Source organism: Pithys albifrons, chromosome 6, assembly GCF_047495875.1.
Source record: "Pithys albifrons albifrons isolate INPA30051 chromosome 6, PitAlb_v1, whole genome shotgun sequence".
Taxonomy (NCBI): domain Eukaryota; kingdom Metazoa; phylum Chordata; class Aves; order Passeriformes; family Thamnophilidae; genus Pithys; species Pithys albifrons.
The window spans coordinates 13,357,152-13,377,115 of NC_092463.1; the positions used below are offsets into that span (position 1 = coordinate 13,357,152).

Here is a 19,964-nt window from a genome sequence, read left to right on the forward strand (position 1 = left end):
CGGCTGGGGCTAGAAGCAGGGCAGGGGCTGTCGAGGGGAGGGCGGGAGTGTCTGTCGGTGGCAGGGGGTGCGGGGAAACCGAGGTGAGGGATAGGGACGGAGTGCACGAAATGCGAGAGAGTCAGTTGTACCGGCTCGGCTGCGGGGCAGGAGCAGAGGCTGCACTTTGCTAAAGCGCCAATGAAAATACACATATATCACATATATGTTCCCCCCACCCCGCAAAAAAAAAAAAAAGGAAAAAATAAAGCGGGAGAGCGCGGGGGGGGGTGGAGGGGGGGGGAGGGAGGGGGCGGAAGCGGCGCTCCCCCCCCTCCTTTCCACCGTAGCTCCAGCATCCCCCTCCTCCCCGTTCCAACCCCTAAAGCTCCGGGAGAGGGGGGAGCGCCTGCAGGCAGAGTCCCCGCGCGGGCACCCCGCTCCTCTGCTCCGCCGCTCCCCCGCTCCCGTCCCCCGGGGCTTGTGCCGGGAGGAGCGGGGCGATGTCTGGGTGCGCTTCTCGGGGCGCGGGGCCCCCAGCGCTCCCCGCTGCTCCGACGCCACCGGAGCAGGGGGAAGGGGGAGGTCAGGCGGCTCCCCATGTCCCCCCTATAGCACAGGACCAGTCTGGGGGAGTGATAAGAAACTAAATGCCCGGCGCGCAGTGGCCCCTCGCCCCGCCGGGAAGCTCGGCCGGACCACCCCCCGAGCCCCCCCGCAAGACGAGCCCGCAAGTTTCTGTGCTGCGGGGGGCGGCGGCTCGCACTGAGCCAGCTTGGGGCTGAGCCTGAGCCGCCGCGGATCCGAATATTTATGTTGAGATTTTAAAAAATTTAAATAAATAAATAAAATATTCCCCCTGCTTCTTTCCCCTCCCCTGAAAGCCAAGAATAGGAGCCATCTGCCAGGAGCATTTGGTGCTTGCAAGCTCCTCTTTTTCTTTGTTACCGGTGATAAATTCCTATTTGTAAGACTTCCTTGGGAATCGAGATATTTATGTGTATATAATTTTTCCACCTCCTGTGGGTTTTTTTTTTCTGGCAAGGGGTTGTTGGCGGACGGTTTGAGTTCCGAAATTTTAGTTTCTTTCGCTGTTTATTTCCCTTTATATATATCTATGGATATAGATCTAGATATATATAGATCCCTTTATATGTATCTATATATCTATAGATATAAATATATATTAATATATTATTTCCTTTATTTTTTGTGTGCGTCTTTATGTTTTGAAAACTACCCACCCCCCAAGCCCATCAGTTGGTGAAACCTTGATGAAGATGCATCTGATATTCAGCTTTTTCTTGGTTTTTGGTGTGTGTGTTTTTAAATTTTATTAATTTGTTTTAAATTTTTTTATTCATTGTTATTTTGGAGCCAGATTTTCACTACCATAAAAGGTGGATTCCCCCCGCTCTGTCCTTCGATTTTAACCATTCAGTTTGGAAAATGTGTTACCCTTTTTATTGGTGGCTTATTTTCCCCCTTTTTTAAAAAAAAAAATCTTTTTAAAAGAAAGAGCATCAACAGCCCCCTTAATCGCCCAGTGCAATTTCTCCCACTTGTTTTCTGTCTCACTTATGAGAAGATGTGGGGTGTTGAAAGAGGGTGTGTGGAAAATCTGTTTTGCTGCACACGTCTGAATTTGTTTCAAGGGGTGAAACATTTCTTTTCTCGCTGCTGTTGGTGTTGGCTGGGGGGGGAGGTGGGGTGGAGAAGAGAGCCAGGTAGGTCTGTTCTTCCAATTTGATCTCCTTTTCTGATCGCTTTACTTGAAGGTAAATAATGAGGCAGGAGAGCATTCAAAGGTGCCGAGGATTTGCGTATACAATGGGTTTAGCGGGAAGGCTGGGGGAGGAATGGCGAGCAGAGCGGTACGAGTTTCCCTCCCTCCCCTCTTGCATTTATCTATCCCTCCATCCTGAGGAAGCTGGCGGAGAAATCAGGCTGCATACTGAACAGTGGCAGAAAAAAATGAAGGTATCCAGGGGAGGAGATGGTGGGAGGTGGGGGTTGGGGGGTGCTGCGTCGGGCTGGAGTTTGGGGCTGGGGGAGCAGGAGCGCAGGCGTTTCAGCGCTTAGGTCTGAGCCTCAGCTTCTGGCTTGAAGGAGACGGGGTCGCAGTCTCCGCACTCCTCGGGAAGTGTCATTCATGGGGGGACAGCAGCCAGGCAGTGTCCTCTCTGAAGGGGAGTTTGGAAAGTAGTGGGCAGCAGAATGGGAAACCAAAGCACTTGCAACAAAATAAAGCCAACGCCAAGGCAAGCCCCTAAAGCCGGGATGAATTGATGCTGTATTCAGAAATCTTGCATTCATCGTGTTTAGCTTGGGCTTTTCCCCACTCTCTCCCTTTTTGGCATCTTTCAGGAGAGTTGCATTTCAGGATGGACTGGAGGTCTGTGCCAGGCAAGGAAAGAGAGATGGGGAGAGAGATGAGGGGAGGGGGGAAGAAGGAAAGGGTTTTCTGACACTGTTCAGCTGGAGTTTATTTAGTTTCGTGCATTTGTTGTTTGGAGAAACGTTTAGATCCTGAGTGTAAGACAAACAAACCAACTCAAAAAGCAAAGAAACTGCTGTGTAGTTGTGCTCCAGAGTTGCAGCATCTCATTAACACAGTAGTCTTAAAGACTGCAAAACGAAGTGGCCTGCCTGTCCTTGCCAGGCTCACCCAGGAAGTCTTGTAATGGATGTATGTGCAGGACAAAAAGAAAGGATAACACATGGAGAAAAAAGTGCAGCTCTGGAGCTTTCTTCACTGGTAGTGGACAGAGCAAACTTGATAGCCAAGCTCATTTAAATGCAAAAGAATGACAATGCAAAATAACTGATTATGTAGAGAAGAGTAGTTTGAGGTATTGAGCTGCTCTGTTCAAAGAAATATTATTTTGGTTTGATTTAGATTGCTGATTTTCCAGCTTAGATCCTCATTTTTTTAAACTTAAGCAATCTGTTTTCAAACTAGCCTTGCATTTTGCATTTGAAGGAAATATGAAAGGCGAGACCATATGAAAAGCTTGCTGGTGTAGTAGTTTTGCAAAAGGCGGCAAAGCAAGAACACTTCTGTAGAACAGCAGCAAAGATTGTGAGGGAAAGACACAGCAAAATTGTACAATTCCAGGCAGAGAACCAGGTTTTCCAAAGGTGGCTCCTCAGTAGCTGGTCAACAGGTTTCCTAGGAAGAGCAATAATTTCCTGTATCACTTTGTATTTACATGTAGTTATTAAAAGTAATAACAAAAACCCCTATGATTTTCTGCATGTCAAAGTTTTGCAAATTGCTTCAAGGAGCTTCTTAAAATGCATTTAGATTTATTGCAATTACCACACATTCCCTGCAGAAGAAAACCCACACCAATGTAATCAACTCTAATACAAAGAGAATGTAAGCTGTGACTGAAGAATTAGACAGGAAATTACTATTATTTTAAGGATGGCTGACTTTTTCATAATACCTGCATAGTTGTGCACAGAAAAACTTAATGTGCTTTTAAAAGACATGTTTAAAATGTGTTTGCTTTAAATAGGACAGGAAAAAAATTAAAGATTGCGTGATGTTGACTTCCAGGTTGCCTTTCATTTGAATAAATTTATATTGAATTTACAAGATAAGTAAAAAAATACTGGCATATTTTCATAGTTTCCTGTCTTTAAAATATTTTTTAGAACCAGTGCAGAGTAACTAGATATTGGATTTATGTTTTTCTGTCCTTTTTGGTTGATGTGTTCCATGGCTTAAGTAGACGTATAGTGGGTGAGAAACCATTTTGCATTTTTTGCTGGTCGGCAGATGCAGAGCATATTTTGTCAAGGCTTATTTAAATACTGAGAAATAAAACTCTGCAAGATTTTACAACCTGGCTGCCTCTAATGGGAATGGTGGAATCCCTTGTCTTGTGCAAAATATATGTTTCTCTGCAGAACAAAGGGTTGTCTTGTGGCATATTTGGCAGTAGTTGTGACTTAATGGAGTGTGTGCTTGTAGAAATGGTACAAATTATTGATATCAGTTACGGACTCTGGTTGACTTCAGCGGCGCTTACCAGGGCTGAGCTTGCTGCAAGCAAATCTGTCCGCTTCAGAAATGCCTCGCACACGATGTTAGCTTCTCTTATACATTTCCTACCTGGATCATTTTAGCGCTCTGTGTTGTTTGTTGATGGAAAATACTTTCCAAAGTAAACTTCGCTGGCTGTTGGAGCCTGCCGTGTGCTCCAGCCGCCAGTGGCGCGGGTTGGCGACTAGGGGGAGCTCCCAGCCCGTGCGATGGCCGCGCCGGCCCCGCCGCGGGACGCGCGGTATGCGCCGCCGGAGCCCGCACCGCCGCTCCCGGTGCGCCCCGTAAAATGCGCTCAGCGTAAAATTGTACTATGGATTTCCATGGGAAGATCTATATAGAGCCCGAGAGGGGCTAACAGCGAGACAAATCTATTTTTAGCTAAATCGCGGCTGATTAATTGACTCGGACGGACAGAAGTTTTTAATTAAAATTAGTTTTAACGGTGTTTTTTATTGTCAACAGACAGTATTTAAATTCTCAATATGTTGTTGTCAGATAGCGATTGGGGTAATGATACCTGTACATGAGTGAGCCTCTGCGTGGCAGAGAGTGGAAGGAAACACACAGGGATCCGTATGTTTGTTCCCATGGATGTGAAAACACAGTGAGGAAGCTGGAGTTCTAGGAGAAGGTGTGTGCAGCAATCATGTAGACACACATGCACAGAAATTGATGTTGATTATATGTCAGAAAGCCATATGCACCCTTGCCCAGAGGATTTGATATGAAATGGTTTAACTGTACTTTGATCCTCAGGTCCTTAGAGCAAAACATCCACAGTTCCTGCAAATGAAAATAAGCATTTTTTTTTCCACTAGAGAAATAAACACAAAATCACACCTGCCATATAGAAGTTGCTGCTGAACAGCTCATAAGGCTTGTGCTGTGTGCTCCTACAGGCTTGTGCTGTTCTCTGCTGCTGTCGGCTTGTGTGTTGTGGATGGACATTAGCGGGACTCTTTCTTGCCCAAACATATAATTTAGTGGCGTATACACAGGAAGCTTTGGTCAGAGGATGTCTGTTTCACCCATCCTGAGAAGTTCGTCAAGTTGTGGCACTGTTAACATAGCAGGAGCATTTTCTTATTTTTAGGGTGCAATATGTGGATGGAGGTTATTCTGTGATAGGAAAGCGTGCTTTATTCTAACCTTCAAGAGAAGTAAATTAGGTCAGACAAAGGATCTGGGCTGTCATCAGCTGTACAAAAACCCTTCACTCTTGGGTAGAGAAGATCAGTAATTTATCTGATGATTTCTCTACTTCATTTAATGTTTGAATTGAACTAGTTGGAAGCATATAGACAGGAGTCAGCTCATTTGACAGATCGGTAAGCTGAAGAGCACAGTGCCTGGGCCACTGCTGATGCTAGTGTTGCACAGCCACGGGGAAAATGTCCTCTTCTTCCATCCCAAAATCTCAGACTTGACTTTTAAACTTTTATCAAGAGAAACAGTTATCCCCCTCTCCTCCTCCTGGTCACCTCCGCCCACCAAGTACATGCATGTCCACGGTCCCCTTCCTCTCACTCCCTCCTCTGCCTCCCATCCTTCCCACTCTACCAGGTCGAAGCCTAGTGAAAAAGTCTCCCTGTAAAGACCTGCTGCCCCAAAATAGCTCTCCACCTCCTTGCCAGATCATTTCCTACACTTTGTTTGCAGGGTTGCAGCACAGTTGTAGTTTGAATTTGGTCTCCCTTCAGTAGCATCCAGAGAAAGTACGTGGAAAAATAAAGGGAGGCTGGGGGTTACCCACATCCTTTGAAGTTAGGGATACCAGAAAAAAACCCCCCACTTGATGAACCATCAGCATTACCTGTAGATGGCTTTATATATAAGTACCTTTTCAGTGAGGGAGGGAAAAGGCATCAATAACTGCATGAATTGATAAATGTATGATTTATTCAGCTGCTTTTACTACAGCACCTTCCTCTTTGGTGTTTATTTACTTTCTTAAAATGTACATGGGCAGGCTGCACACCATTCCTCGGCACCCACAGTTACAGCCTCACAGGCAGTTGTGTGTTCAGCTCTTGAACATCAGTTAAATTTGCTCATTGTCTCCTTCCTAAAATGCTGTAGCTTACTTGGTACTGTAGATCCTTGCCAAAGCTTTAAGTAGCAGCTTGTTTTTTCTTTTTTTTTTTTCCAAAGGATATATAAAAAATGCCTAAAGCAGGCTATTCGAAAACAAATTAAAGTAGAGGGACACACTTCATGCGTTGCAGGCACGCGCCAGTAGAAAGGGGTTAGAAGAATATAATCATTTTACTGGCAAAAGTGACACCAGATCGGGGATTTGATTAATGGTGCAGCATTCACAGGGACTTAGTTCTGTATTTTTGACATATGCAAGTCTTTTGTGTAGTTGCCTCAGTGCAAGAAATTCTGTTTTGTTTTTTTCCTGGAGCAGCTGATAATTTGTGTGTGTGCTGGATATGCCCAAGGTACTTTCCAAAGACTAAGCACTAGACAGCACAGTACAAAAAAGGAATCTGAAGTTAAGGGAGAGGAAAAAAACACGCTGGTTTACTTAACTTTTTTATGACCCCTTTTACTAAGCCACTGGAAGAAGCCATAAATTTGCTGAATGTTATAATGAATATGCTTCAATGAAAGTAAAAAAAAAGGCTTAAGAAAATTGTATATGAGCAACAGTGTGCCGTACACAATTGAAAAACGCGGTGTCTTTTGAGCCTAATATTTAAGAACGGAGATGTTGTGTGTTTAATACATGTTCAGAACTAATTACTTAATTTTGATCATGCCTTTTAAATCCTTGGGTAAGAATCTCTGCTTCCAATATCCTTTTCTATGCCAGTTTAAAGCCCGTACCCAAATACCGCTCCTTCTTCTTTTGTGGCACCAAGAGCTCCTTTCTCTCCTTGGTTGTCGTTTAATTTTAAATAAAACAAATGTATTCACTGGGGAACAAAGAACGCTTTTATATCACATCATCACATCCCATTTTATCTGCAGAGATTTACAGCTTATGCAGTCTATAGAAGAGCCTATGCATTTTCTGTTCTCAAAAGCCATAAATATTTTTTTATGAACATATAGTTTACTTAAGAGGAGACACGACACTCCCTTCAGTAACACTGTGTGTAGTTTCTAAAGAATTAACATCTGACAAGTGTTGGAGATTTGTACAGATTCTTGGATATTCTTGTGTTTTGTCCTCTTTGAGTCTGGCATGGTTATTGTGACATTTTCCTTCTTTTTTCTAAATCCTGATGTGTTGGCTCTTTGTGGCACTGGCTTGTTCCATCTCAGGTGTGTGCAGAGGGTTAAACTGCTTTCTGAGAGATTCGCTGTGCTTCTGCTAAAGGTGTCTGAGGTGCCAGTGTTGCAGGATAGTCCTCCAACTCGCTGCCCTGTGCAGGTGCTGAAGTGTTGGAGCGAGCAGGCCGTTTCCCCCCACTCTCCCTGCGCTGCCTTGTCCTGGACCCCTTGCTGTCGGTACCCAGCACGGGGGTCAGGCTCCATCCTGCCTGCTGTGGGGCCACTGACACCTGCTGCGCTGCGCTGCTGCCTGTCCGGCTCATGGCAGCGGGTGACCGGATGGTGGTGGGGGACTGGATGTTGGCAGCTCGGCAGCTGCACCGGGGCCGCGCGCGCAGAGTGTGGCAGAGGCGCCCTCGCCGCCACTCCAGCTCTGCCTTTGTGCGCTTTGCATGTGCCGGAGAGTTTCTGGGAAAGTCAGGCAAGAGTGCAGTCCCCTGTGTTTCTGGGACTTCTCCAACAAGTTGCCTGTTTTGGCCAACTCAGTCTCAGACTTTTATTTAGGGAAAAAGTAATAAAATATTATGAACAATTCTTTGGCAGTCCTCAGAAAAAATAAAAATTGGTGGCAAATAAGCTGTGCCTAGTGTCACTGGGTGTGATGCTGGTCAATATTGTAGGCATAATCTCAACTCTGCACCTTGCAGCTGCAGGGAGCTGCTGGGAGGCTCTGGAAGCAGGTTATTGATAAACTTCGACGGCAAGGAGCTATGTCGCCTGCTTTGAGCAGCGTTAGTCTTTGTGCAGCAAGGATCCTGACACTGATCTCAGCGATAACCCAGCCAGAGAGTGTGTGATTCGAGCTATTTCCGTTAAACATGTTGATGTTACAGTAAATGTGACATGTGGGTGTTGATTGAAGGGACATCATTTTCAGGCCTGCTTTGGGCCAACACCCTGAAGAGCAAGTCAGTTCTTTGTGCTCACTCCCCAGCTAGGCTAAGCTCTCTCTGGCTGTGCCTTCAAGACAGCAGTGATTATGTGAGGAAAGCAGTGCACCTGACATGCTGCAGCACACTTGCAGACAGTTTCCTGTGGCTGAGCACCAGGAGCTGTGGCCCTGCGGGCAACCCTCAGCTTGTCCTAGAAAAGAGTGACTGCTAGGGTAGCCTGTGCTTCATCCCCCAGATGGGCACTAGGGTGGTCAGTGGGTGTGGTAGGGCAGAAAGGGCTCCCAGCAGCACCTCTGTGGTGAAAGCACTGGCAGTGCTCACCTTCACCACCCTGCTATCGATGTGTGCAGAAACCAGCCATGGAGGAGAGGTTTCACATGCAATGCTTTGGCCTGACACCAAAACGTTTCTTCTTCCTTTCTCTGCCTCCTTTTGATACTGCAGGACAGGAAAAATAAGGAGAATAGCTTGTCAACTTCTAGATCCCTTCTTACCCAGGTTCTGCAGTGTAATAAAAAGGCAAAAAAATAAATGGTCGCTGCCTGGACCCAGCCTCACCCAAATGCTATGAACAAGCATCCGTGCTTCTCTCCTTTGAGGCTTTGGAAATGTTTTTTAGGAACAGTCTTTTCTGCTATTAATGGGTATGATTTTGAGACAACTGACAGGCAGAAAGTAGTTAGCATGTGCATTCACTTTAATACTGGGCATGAGAACATTGTTTGCATGGGGCACATAGGCTCTAATGATGTCACCACTCTGGAGTAGGAGTGCTGGTGGCTTTGTGACAGTGCCTTTATGGAATTAAGGGGTTTGTCCACTGTATTTTGGTGTGTTAGGCAGCCAAAGAGCTTGGAGTCCAGTCAGCAAGTGTAATGCTTTTTTAAGTAAAGCAAATGATATAGATTGTCCAGTTGCATTAATTTCATGAAGCCATCACATAACAAGATTGTCACTCATGTCCCCATAGATTGCCCGTTGCCGGCTCACTGTGTTCCCTAGGCAGGCAATGCCAAGGCAGTCCTCTTCAAGTGAATCTCTGGATGCAGGGAAAATGCTGGGCACACCTTAACATATCTGGAAGAACCAGGGCACAAGTCTTGTCTGGAAATACCTCCTTTGCTTTTTTTTTCGTCTTTTCCCATATAAGGTTTTCCATTCTCTTTTTATTTTTTTTTGTGCGTGTATGAGCCTTGATTTCTGCTTCTTAAAAAAATAGTGATAAATTTAAAATAAATACTCATGAAGAAACATTCTCCTTCCTCTAAACCCAGCTACCAACAACAGCAATAAAACCACAGAGTTAAATTCAAATAATGTGAAGCGACTCATTTGAAACCCGCAGACACAAGTAGAGTCAGAACTTTAGATTGAGACTGGCCTAAATTGCCCCTTTGGTATTAAAGGACTCCTTAAATGCCTAAGATCTTGGCTGTTGTATTAACCAGGCATGACCCGATGCATTATGGGCTGGACTTGCAGGCTTTTTTCTCTTTTCCTTTGTGGGTTTTAAATCTCTCCTGTAATGTTACTTGAATGTAGGTTTTTAATGGTTTAATTGAGTTGTCAAAAGGAAGCCTTTTTTTTTTTTATTCCGAGTTAAAAAAAAAAAGCAAATTGACATGGATAAAATTAATTTGAAGATCTATTCAGTATTTTGTTTTTCATTCTTTTATGTCTGTTTTCCATGTCCTGAATAAGGGGATGTAATATAGCTTCTGCATTGTTGAGTGAATAGCTGGTCTCATGCTTGATGATTTATTAAGCTCAAATCAGAAATAGAGTTGGGTAAAAAATCTTTTGATAGTTTGAAACCCAATTACTACTGATCATGAGGGCTCGGCATATCAAGAAAACGAAAAGCTGATTTTCGGTGATGTGACGGCTGCCAAAATATGAAGGAATACCAGATGTTATTTTAAAAAAGTGCCATTGCAGAGTCCTTGTAAAGAGTGAGCGAGTGTAAGTGAATAGGCATATGTGGATTTAACTAATATTCAAATGAAGTGTAGAACTGAAAAGAATTTGTAACAGTTTAGCTGTTCAAACCTCCTTCATGTTTCCACGAATGCCGAGTCAGGACCCTTATCAAATGCAGCAATTTTGCTATGTTTTCTGAAGAGCACAATTTAAATCGGAAGCAAAAAAAAATCCACACATCAAAAAGATAATAAAGTTGAGCTCTATGATTTTCTTTTTATTTGTTACATATATATAAATGGCAAAATTCAGTCTTTGTAATTTAAAATACAGACTTTAATCTGAAGGCTTTATACAGGAATGTTAGTGAAACTAATAATAAGCATTTTTCTCCTCTGCCACCATTTTTCCTCATGACCCTTGGTTCAGTTCCTGTTTTCATGTTGTCTTTTCCAGCTCTTTGTCCCATCTTGCATGTGTATCTGTGTGCCTGTGTGTGCCTCTCTGTATGGGTTTTTTTAATATTTTGACAAACTGCTCCCCCTTAATAGGAATTCTGGCTGCAAATAGCATGCACGTTTCTAAAGGAACCTTTTCACAGTCCTTTTCTTTTGGCTCTAAAATGATGTATATGTAATTGGTAATTAAAGGTGAAAGCTCTCTTCAATATAAACAATATTGCTCAATGTTAGATCATTAAAGGGAACCGCAGTACTAAATAATTACCTTTTGCATCCTGACATGCTGTTCGCAAGCACCCGCTCCCTTCCCAGCAGTCCCTTTTCAGCACAGGGTTATGGTTACATTTTCACTAAGGGAAGGAGGCATCTTTTCATGATATAAATTGGTGAATTAATTGCATAGTATTGTCTTCAAACTCCTTTTAAACTTAGATTAATGGGAAAAAGGCAATTAATGCTTTTCAGAATGCTTGAGTTTGGAAACAGAAGCCTTCCTGTGCCCATTGTGCGTTCCAGCAGGATGGTACATGCTCAGGCACTTCTCTGGGGTCTCTGTCCTTTTCTGCTGCTGCTGGTGCTGCTGCTGCTGCTCTCCTCTTTGCTGTTAGGGAGGTCTGATGCAACTTTTAATGCCACTGGTAGATCTGCTGATCAGTTGCTTATTCTGAAAGGCAAAAATTGGACTGATTCTTTTTCTAAACTACTTTTTTCAAGGCTGAATCATTTTTTTTGCCAGGTAATGCATTTGACCTTCTACCTCTTATCTCTTTCCTATCTTTTTTTTTTTTCTTTTGCAATTGCTGAAGAGTGGGACAAAAATTCTTTGGTTTTTGGACTGGAGAAGAGTCCACATCTGGATTATAACATCAGTTTATCACAGTCTTACTTCTTTGAGATATTTGTGTGACTTTTTTCCCCCAGGAAATCTGTAAAGAAACCACTTGGGCTAAGAGAGAACATTTTTCCTCCTATTTCTTTAACCCTGATTCGATTAGAGGTCTCAGACACTGATTTACATACTGCTAGTTCCTCTGTTTTGTTCAGCCTAAATCCTGTAGTCCTTGCAGAGGCAAACCAGCCCTAGGCAAAAGTCAGTGGAAATTTTGCCTGCATAAAGTCCAAGGTTTGTATGATTTGGCAGTTACATGGCAGAACAAGAGAAAAAAACCAAAAACACTTTTTGCCTCACAAATGGATTGTGACCCACAATTATTTTGTAATGTAAGTATTATCTTATAAATACCCATTAAAACACACTACTTTTTGTTAGTAGTGAAATGAGAAGTTATATATTTCCTAGAAATTGATGCAGGTCGCTCAGAAATTCTTTCCCAGTCTTTGGGGGTAAAGGTATGAAATTGATCAGGTATGTGGGCAAAAACTTTTTATTAACCTATATAGCAATGGCTGGGTTATTTAACATCAGAAAAATAGAGAGGAAGATTTCAGGCTCAGCCAGTATTCCACTATGGTAAATAAGTACCTCATTTCCTTCCCAGTGTACAGAATTTTGAAACCCCTCAACTGCTCATGCGACCCTATCCTGCTTACCTTACTCTTACAAATAGTTTGCTGCAATTCCTGCTAATGGCTGGTCATTTAATCTTGCTGGTAACTTTGCAATGAGAAGGGTGGTACTAATTTTGTATGTCATGAGGGGAGCCTAGTCCTGCTAGTTTAGAGTATACAAGCTTTCCCCCTTTCTTTGAAAAAGCAGGAGAGGTTTGGGTGCATAAGATTTGCTGGATGGGGCCTTGGCCAGATGGCTGGGAGATGCTGTGGGAATGAGAAGGTGGGATGAAAAGAGAGTAACTATTTCAGAATGTGACTTGGGGCTTGAATGCTTGCAAAATGGCTCTTTGCTGATATCCTTGCAGTGCTGGCAGCAGTGGGAAGGAGCTGTCAGGAAAGCTATGCCAGGTCAGCCTTTCCATTTTGTTTCGGGCAGGCTTGGTTGCAAAATATATTGAAACCATTCTGGGAGAGTGGAAAGGCTGAAAAATAAAAGAAAGATCTAATCAGGCTTGACTTCTTTGGTGGGTGGGGGAAGGCCTGGCCTTTGGTGTGTGTGAGCACTGTGAACACTCAAAGCAATCTCTATCTCTTCTCTCCTCATCCCTTTCCTCCCTCTTTCTCCTTGTCCATGCAAAGCAGAGGCTGACCATGTGGAACCAGCGCTGGCCGACGAGGATGAGAGCCTGGCAATAGCAGACCCAAGCGGCATCAGCATCGCTGCAGGTGGGACAGATCCCGACTTGTTAACCTGCGGACAGTGTCAGATGAACTTCCCGCTGGGAGACATTTTGGTTTTTATAGAGCACAAGAGAAAACAGTGCAATGGCACTGGTGGTGTCTGCTATGAAAAGAGCATGGATAAGAGCAGCCCTCCCCCCTCCTCACGCGCCGAGCTCAGGAAAGTGTCAGAGCCAGTGGAAATCGGGATCCAAGTCACACCCGATGAAGAAGACCGTCTTCTCACGCCTACAAAAGGAATTTGCCCCAAGCAGGAGAACATTGCAGGTACAGCACGTTTTACACTCAATCAACTACCTAGGTAATCTTTTAACTAGAGTCCTCTAGAAAGTGCCATGAAACACAGGCTTCAGTAAAAGGTCTTTATAGGAGGCTTCCATTCTGGAGGATCCTCATGGCTATGCAGGGCTGTCCATCCTGTATTTAATTCAGCTTAGCTGTCTGTGCAGTCAGCTTTTGAAGAAAGGGTCCTCTCAGTCCCCCGAGAGAGCCAAGGGGGACTTGTACATACAGAAAAAGGGAGCTTGTACATACAGAAAAAAGCAGAAAGTTAGGGTCAGAAAATACTTCACGAGCATCCTTAAGCAGGTAGAAGTAGCAGAGGGATAGGGGACTTGGTGAGGTTCTCAGTTCAGTTCTTTCCCAAATAGCCTTTGTCACCTGTAGACTCACTGAAAGGACCAAATTCTGACCCTAGGGAAGTCATTGGAAAAATCCTCTTCCCGCTGACTGTTAGTGGGAAGAAGATTTTGTTGTGAGGGCTGAAGCAGAAGTTCATTAAGTCCTTGCTCTTTCCGTTCCTGGGGTAGATGCTGGCTTCCTGGCCTGCACTTCTGCCTGTGCTGCCTCTCCTGGGTCTCTGTAGATGGCTTGGGTTGGGTGGGCAACACCTCCATTCACATCCACACCCCAAATGGGTCTTCTGAATGAGGATACAAGAGCACAGGCTGGCCCAAGTGAGCAAATTAAAAAGCATTTCTTTTTCCAAAGCTCTTTTACGTGACGCAGTTAACATTCATCCAGCAAACCTTCCATGCTTAGAGGTGGGCAGGTGGGTGATGGTATCCACCTGGGTGAGCTGACATGCAGTGGTTCCTGCAGAGTGCCTGGTGTGGGGCTGCTTACATACTGCAGGGTGTTTCTCCCCTCTGCAGTGGTGAAAGGAAAACTCTCCTCCCTGTTAGTGGGCATTTTATGTTACACAGCAGGATCTCCCCTCAAACAGGCCTTTTTTGTTCATAGCAACTGCATCCCATACAGAAGACCAGTGGCAATTTGTCTTTGCTGCCACTGTCCTGATTTCTCTAGGAATTGTCCTATAGGATTAGATCTGACAGTCCAGGATCCTGCCTGTAGTAGATACATTCCCATGAAGGGATCCCCAGAAGACTGGTGAGAGGCTTCTTTATAATTAAAGCTTAAGAGATTCCTGCTTTTAATGCTGGAGGTCTCTGAGTCAGTCCGCAGCATCTGTGATGAGCTTGGGCATCATACAAGTGAGATTGTGGGCTTTGAAATGCTGGTCTTCAGACCTCCTGTCTTTTAGAAGAGGGCATACGCCACCCATTGACTACATTGTTTTCTTCTAGGGATCTTTTTTGGGTGCAGCCACCATGTTGGCATGGGGCAGCTGGTAGCTTTGGAGGCATTATGTGGGGCAGCCTGTGTTGTAGTGTTGTAACCAACCCTTACTGTAAGACCCGCCTCCATCTTTTGCTCATTCTTTTTCAGCTTTCCTCATCCTTTTGCAGTTGTAAATGCATTTCTTAGTACAGGTGACTACATCATGGTGTAGCAGGTTTGAGGGCTAGATTTCCTTCCCATTTGGTAGGAGCAGAAGAGATGTATTCAGGACATTCTCCTCCAGTCTGCTGAAGGCTGCCTGAGTGGTGCTGAGCACTTTCAAGAAGTGCTGATCTCTGTGGGAGCTGATGGTGTTCAGCTCCTTGCAGAAGGTGCCCAGTGCTTACTAAGGTTGGTTCAGGAGACCTTTTCTGCGGTTGCAGTCCAGAGCTCGTCTCTTACTAATTTCTGCCCAAGTTCAGTCCATAGTGAAGTACCTCAGTGGCCCAGTGCAGAGGATGCTGTCCCATCTCAGCTTCTGGGGGTCAGCATCAACATAACCACCGCTTTTGCCATGCAGAAAAACTGCCAGGGGAGGAGGGGGTGAAGGGGATGTTTGCATGTGGAAAAAGCATAAAAAAATTTAAAAGCTAACCCGGAGCACCTAATCTCTTTCAGACTAAACTGAGTATCAAATGAAAATATGTAGGAAAGATTTTGAATTGAAAAAAATAAAAGGGTTTATCATTTGACTGGCATTTTTGCAGCAGTGCATGGAGATAGGGACATCCACTAAATAGTGCAGTAATAATGCTTTGTCAATTAGGAGCCCAGCTCTGAGATAAAAAGGTGCAGTGTCCTTCCATATTTTTTTAATAGCAGCAGATAGTTTTCAATAGTAGGATAAAAGCCTCACATTACAGCCATGGAGGGTAGCCATGAAAAACCCACAGAAGTCATTCACTGGAAAGGCTTTAGTGGGATATACCAAACCCCTTATTTATATTTCAATAGAAAGGCTTTCTGCATTAGCCAAGAAAATCAGAATCTGCATTTAACATTAAAGGTATTTCCCAGTGAGCGGCTGTAGAGCATTGTTGTTAGATTTGTTAAAAAAAGAGACTAAATACGATTTCATAAAAGGGAAACTTAATCTCTAAGGCAGCTTTCTCCTACCCTGCCACCCCTCCCTTTATTTTTTTTTTTTTGTAATAATGCAACAGCCTACAATATTTTTACTTTATATGTGACGAAAGATATTCTTAGCCCTTCTGTACTGCGACAGGAAGAATGAATTTCTTTATTCCACCAAGAAATATGTAAAATAATCCCTTAGAAGTATGGGGAGATATGTTTGTTCAAAGTATTTAAAATGTTATTTTAATCAAAGGCACAAAACACTCTACATGCTGTGTCAGCTAAAGGAGACCATTACATTTTAACAGCAAATCATGCTCTTTTTCCCCCTCCTAGCCAGACCCCCTCTTTGAAACTAACTTATTTTTTATTAAATAAAAAGGCGAAAAAGATTAAAGAATAATAATAAAAAAAACTTCAGTGGCTCAAATGTATAAAGTAATTTAATATGGTGGAAGCATTAATTATTTTAGCTTAATTGAATTCTGAGGACTGCAGTAGTTGCATTTTTGTAGACAAGCTCTGTTTATTATTTCTTTGCGTAGATTAACAGTAAAGGAAACATAGATAACTTTCAGTTATTTATTGTAAAATAAATGTGTCAATTCATGTGTAAAGCAAGCTGTTCAAAGATAATTGAGTCTTTATATTTGAAGAGGGAAACCAGAAATCACCCACTCGCCACTCTGGCTCCCTGAAATATGCTGCCACCCCTGCTGCCCTCAAAGAGGTTTCAGCTCCTCTCCTTGATCTTGTGTTATTTTTGTCAGCCTTCTTATTTGGTCAGAATAATTTGTGCGGCCTTTTGTGGTGTGACTAAGCCACCAAATATTACATCTTCCCATGGCTGGATGCACTGAGGGTACGGCAAGCGCTGAGCTTTGCTCTGCCGTTGCACCTCTCTTCCTTCCTTCTGGGTGTGAGGATATGGGATGCAGCACTGTGCTGAGCATTCATTCTGGCACAGGGTGCTCCTGAGGTCTTCATCTATTTCTTTTTGTCTTTTTATTTTTTTCTTTCTTGATAGCTCTTCTTGCACTGGTCACTGAATGCCTCTTGACCACACAACAGACCTTGCGCTGCTTTGAGGGAGGCAGGTAGAGGGCTCAGGAGTCTGTGAGAATTTGTATGCACGCAACAGAAACCTCTGATTGACATTGCTATATTTCAGAAGAGACAAAGTTGCCTTTGTCTCTGCAATCAACTTTTAAAGATCTTATGATGATGAAATCTGTCGTCTTTCCCTGACTGGTAACTTGCAAATCCAGGGTTTTTAAGGTGTTTTCATTTAGTTACCACTGTCCATGAGATGTGTGGTAGCATGTTAGCTGGCACTAGGATGTGGCTTGCTTAGGAGCAATCTGCCCTTTAAAGTTTTTGTTTTTTCTTTTCTAATTGGCTGACCTGTTTGAAAATCAGTCCTGCTTCTTGTATAGAGGGTGTGATGATATCAAACAGATGCACCAGATTTTTGCACAGCAAAACATAGCCTGGCCAATGAGTTGGCTAGAAGTTATCAGTCACTGCTTCTTTTACTTACCGCTGGCAGGTATTTTGGAAAAAAAAATAGACCACTGTTGCATTTTATATCTTGTTTCATCTGTTATATTTATCAGATCTTGGGCATAACCAGGTGACCTGTCTTGGTTGAAGAATGATCTGTTCGCTGTATCACTGTTTGCTGACTGATAGTGTCTTCTCTCCTCCCTGTGAACTTGTGGGCCACCAGTCTGTTTGTTAGTGGGACTCTCTGAAATGATCCAGAGTTTTTTAATGGTGGACGGTTTCACAGAATCCTGGCAGAGAGGAAGTAGCCTCTGTGGGGCAGGCCCCACTTGGACCAGACCTTCTCCAGATTCACTGACAGGTCGGCACCTTCAGGCCAGCGTACCTTCACAGACACATAACAACAGCAGCAGCAGAGATTCATTAAGATGGTGAGTTAATTTCTGCAAAGATAGAGCTAGGAAAGGGGGTTGATTGGAACTCATTATTCAACCTGTCCTGGCCACCAGTGCTGGGCTTCACACATTGTACTTGAACTAGACGTGTACATCTTGAAAAAAGGCTCCCTGTCAGAGGCAGGATTTAACTGCAACCCCTGCTCCATGAATGTTCATTTCAGTCTTTTGAATGGTAAAACTGCCAGTGAGAGAAACTAAATAACTCGCATGTGCTGGAAGTCAGAGATAAACACCGCTGCAGGTTGCCATGAAATAGGCTATTTGATATATTTAGAATTGTTATTTTTCTCCAAATTAAGATTAGTTAAATCCATGTGTGTTGTGTGAGTGATTGTTAACTCAATGGCATGGATTATCCTTTTTCAAATCATGACAGCTAATTATTATTGCTGTCTACCCTGAGACATTTACTTACAATGTACCATTATGGACCTGTGCACCCATATTAACTGCAGGACTCAGCCAGCCATCATGATGCCTTCACATGTGAGGGAAGGAAAATGAAAACTGAAACAACCCCAATACTGTGACAGCGATGTCGGGCAGGTTGGGAAAAGGTGTCCTGAGCAGCACTGAGCTGGCACAGGGCTTGATGGCCATTCCCTTCCCAAGGCTGCCATGGTGCTGGGTGCTGCCACCAGCACCTCCCTAGGGTTGTGGGTTTTGCAGGAGTGACTTGTCAAAGCCAGGCTGGGAAAAAGACTGTGAAGAAGAAGAGAATTCCAGAAGTGTGGTAACAGTGCCTGAGAAACTCAGCTTGCAGCTGCAATCCTTTTCGTGAGGCTTTTCCAGGCTTGTTTCTTCCCTCACATCTGGTAGGATTTTCCTGAGTGCAGAGGAGTTACCTGGCCACCTCCACCTCCTCCTTTGCTGTATTTAGCAACACGTTTTTCCAGGTACTTAGCAACACATTTTGCTAATTGGTATTGCTGAGAAGTAAGGGGAGGACACATGGCACACGGAAGGTGTCAAGTGGTGGTGCCTTCAGAGAGGGTTAACAAGCAAGCCTCCTGCCCCTGGGACCTTGTTGAGGTCCTGGCTTGGGTGCAGAGAAAAACAAGCTAGGTGATCTCACCCAGGCCCCTGCTTGTGCCCAGAGCTGGGGACAGAGAGGTGTGCTGGGGGAGCTTGGCTCTCCTCTGGGGACAGGCCACCCCCTAGCCCCTGGGAGTGGGCCACATTGGTAGCTGCCCTCCCCTGGTTTGCTGAGGCTTCAAGCATGACTAAAGACTGCTGAAATGCTTGAAGTTGGCATAAAGTTTTCAGGCTGCCGGTGGAAACCAACATGGAGCTCTTCAAAGAAAGTGATTGTCTCTGTGGGGGATCCTAAGAGAGGGTGCCTGTCAGTGTGTGTGGCAGGTCTGCAGCCACGGGCTGTGGTCACAGTATATCTCACCAAGGCAGCAGCACAGACCCTGCTAATCCCAGCAAGAGTTAAAGGTGAGAAACCTGCAGTTAAAAAATCCTTCCTTCCCCTTGCTTGAACTCCACCACACCCTGTGGCCCCAGTCCAGCGCCCTCTGCTCAGCCCCAGCCCGAGGCCACTGGCTGACCTCTCCCTGCAACCTCAGCTCATCCTCAGCCATGTCCTGCCAGGGGTCTGGCCCTGCCAGGCACTAAGGCTTCACTGGCATCTGCCAGTCAGGAGTGAAATTAATCACACTGGGTTTTAAAAGCAGATTAAAAAAACAAAGGCTGAGGAATATTATGCCTTCTATTCTCCCTGCTGGTTTTAGCTTTTTGGTTTGTCTCACCATCCTGTTTTTCAAAGTTCTTTTCCGCACCCTGTGTGTGGTTAGCAGGATTCTCACGAGGCTGAAACGGTAGGTGCCCGTGCTGGAGGAGTGATGGGGGTCCAGTTCACCCTGCTCTTCCCTGGTTTCACCTGGGGTAGCTCCCCTGAAACTGACAGAACCATGCCGGATTTATTGCGTGGCACAAGTGGGTACCTGCCCCTGAATGCACAGTGTGCCAAACTGAGAAGCAGAAGCTCGCTTTTCTTATTTTCTCTCTTTCTAAAAATCTCTCTCAGTTATAGTCATCTTTGGTTTTATGAGTGACACTTCTGTGTAAAACCTTTTTGACAGAAGTGCCGTTTTGCCGGCTGATGAGAGGGGATTTAAGAAGGTCAGTTAGTACACATGGCCAGAGTCTTCTGGCTGTGGGGTGAATACATGTGAGAAGTCACCCTTTAAGAGAAAACTTACTTGTTTGTACCAGCTTGACACTACTGTTTTTCTCTTTTAATTAAATAGAAGAAATCTGGACTTACATTTAGAACCCGTTCAAAATGTCATCCAACAAAGTGGCTTTTTGCCTTTATTTGGTCCCTTTTGTGAAATTACTTGAGTCATGTGTAAGACCAAAAATCCTGTGTATATCTTGTTATTATTATTATCATGGAAGCAGTAGTAGATTTTTGTAGGCAACTCTAATAGTAAATGGCGAAAAAGTA

The 19,964-nt window shown here is 44.2% G+C and overlaps 1 protein-coding gene across 3 annotated transcripts in view; it reads left to right on the forward strand.

Annotated features, from left to right (window-relative positions):
* BCL11B (BCL11 transcription factor B) overlaps positions 1–19,964 on the forward strand; it is a 96,612-nt gene that overhangs the window by 1,604 nt on the left and 75,044 nt on the right. For all 3 annotated transcript variants that reach the window (XM_071557559.1, XM_071557557.1, XM_071557558.1), the window contains exon 2: positions 12,747–13,112. In XM_071557559.1, the coding sequence (XP_071413660.1) occupies positions 12,747–13,112 (366 nt within the window). The remainder of the gene's footprint in view (positions 1–12,746; positions 13,113–19,964) is intronic.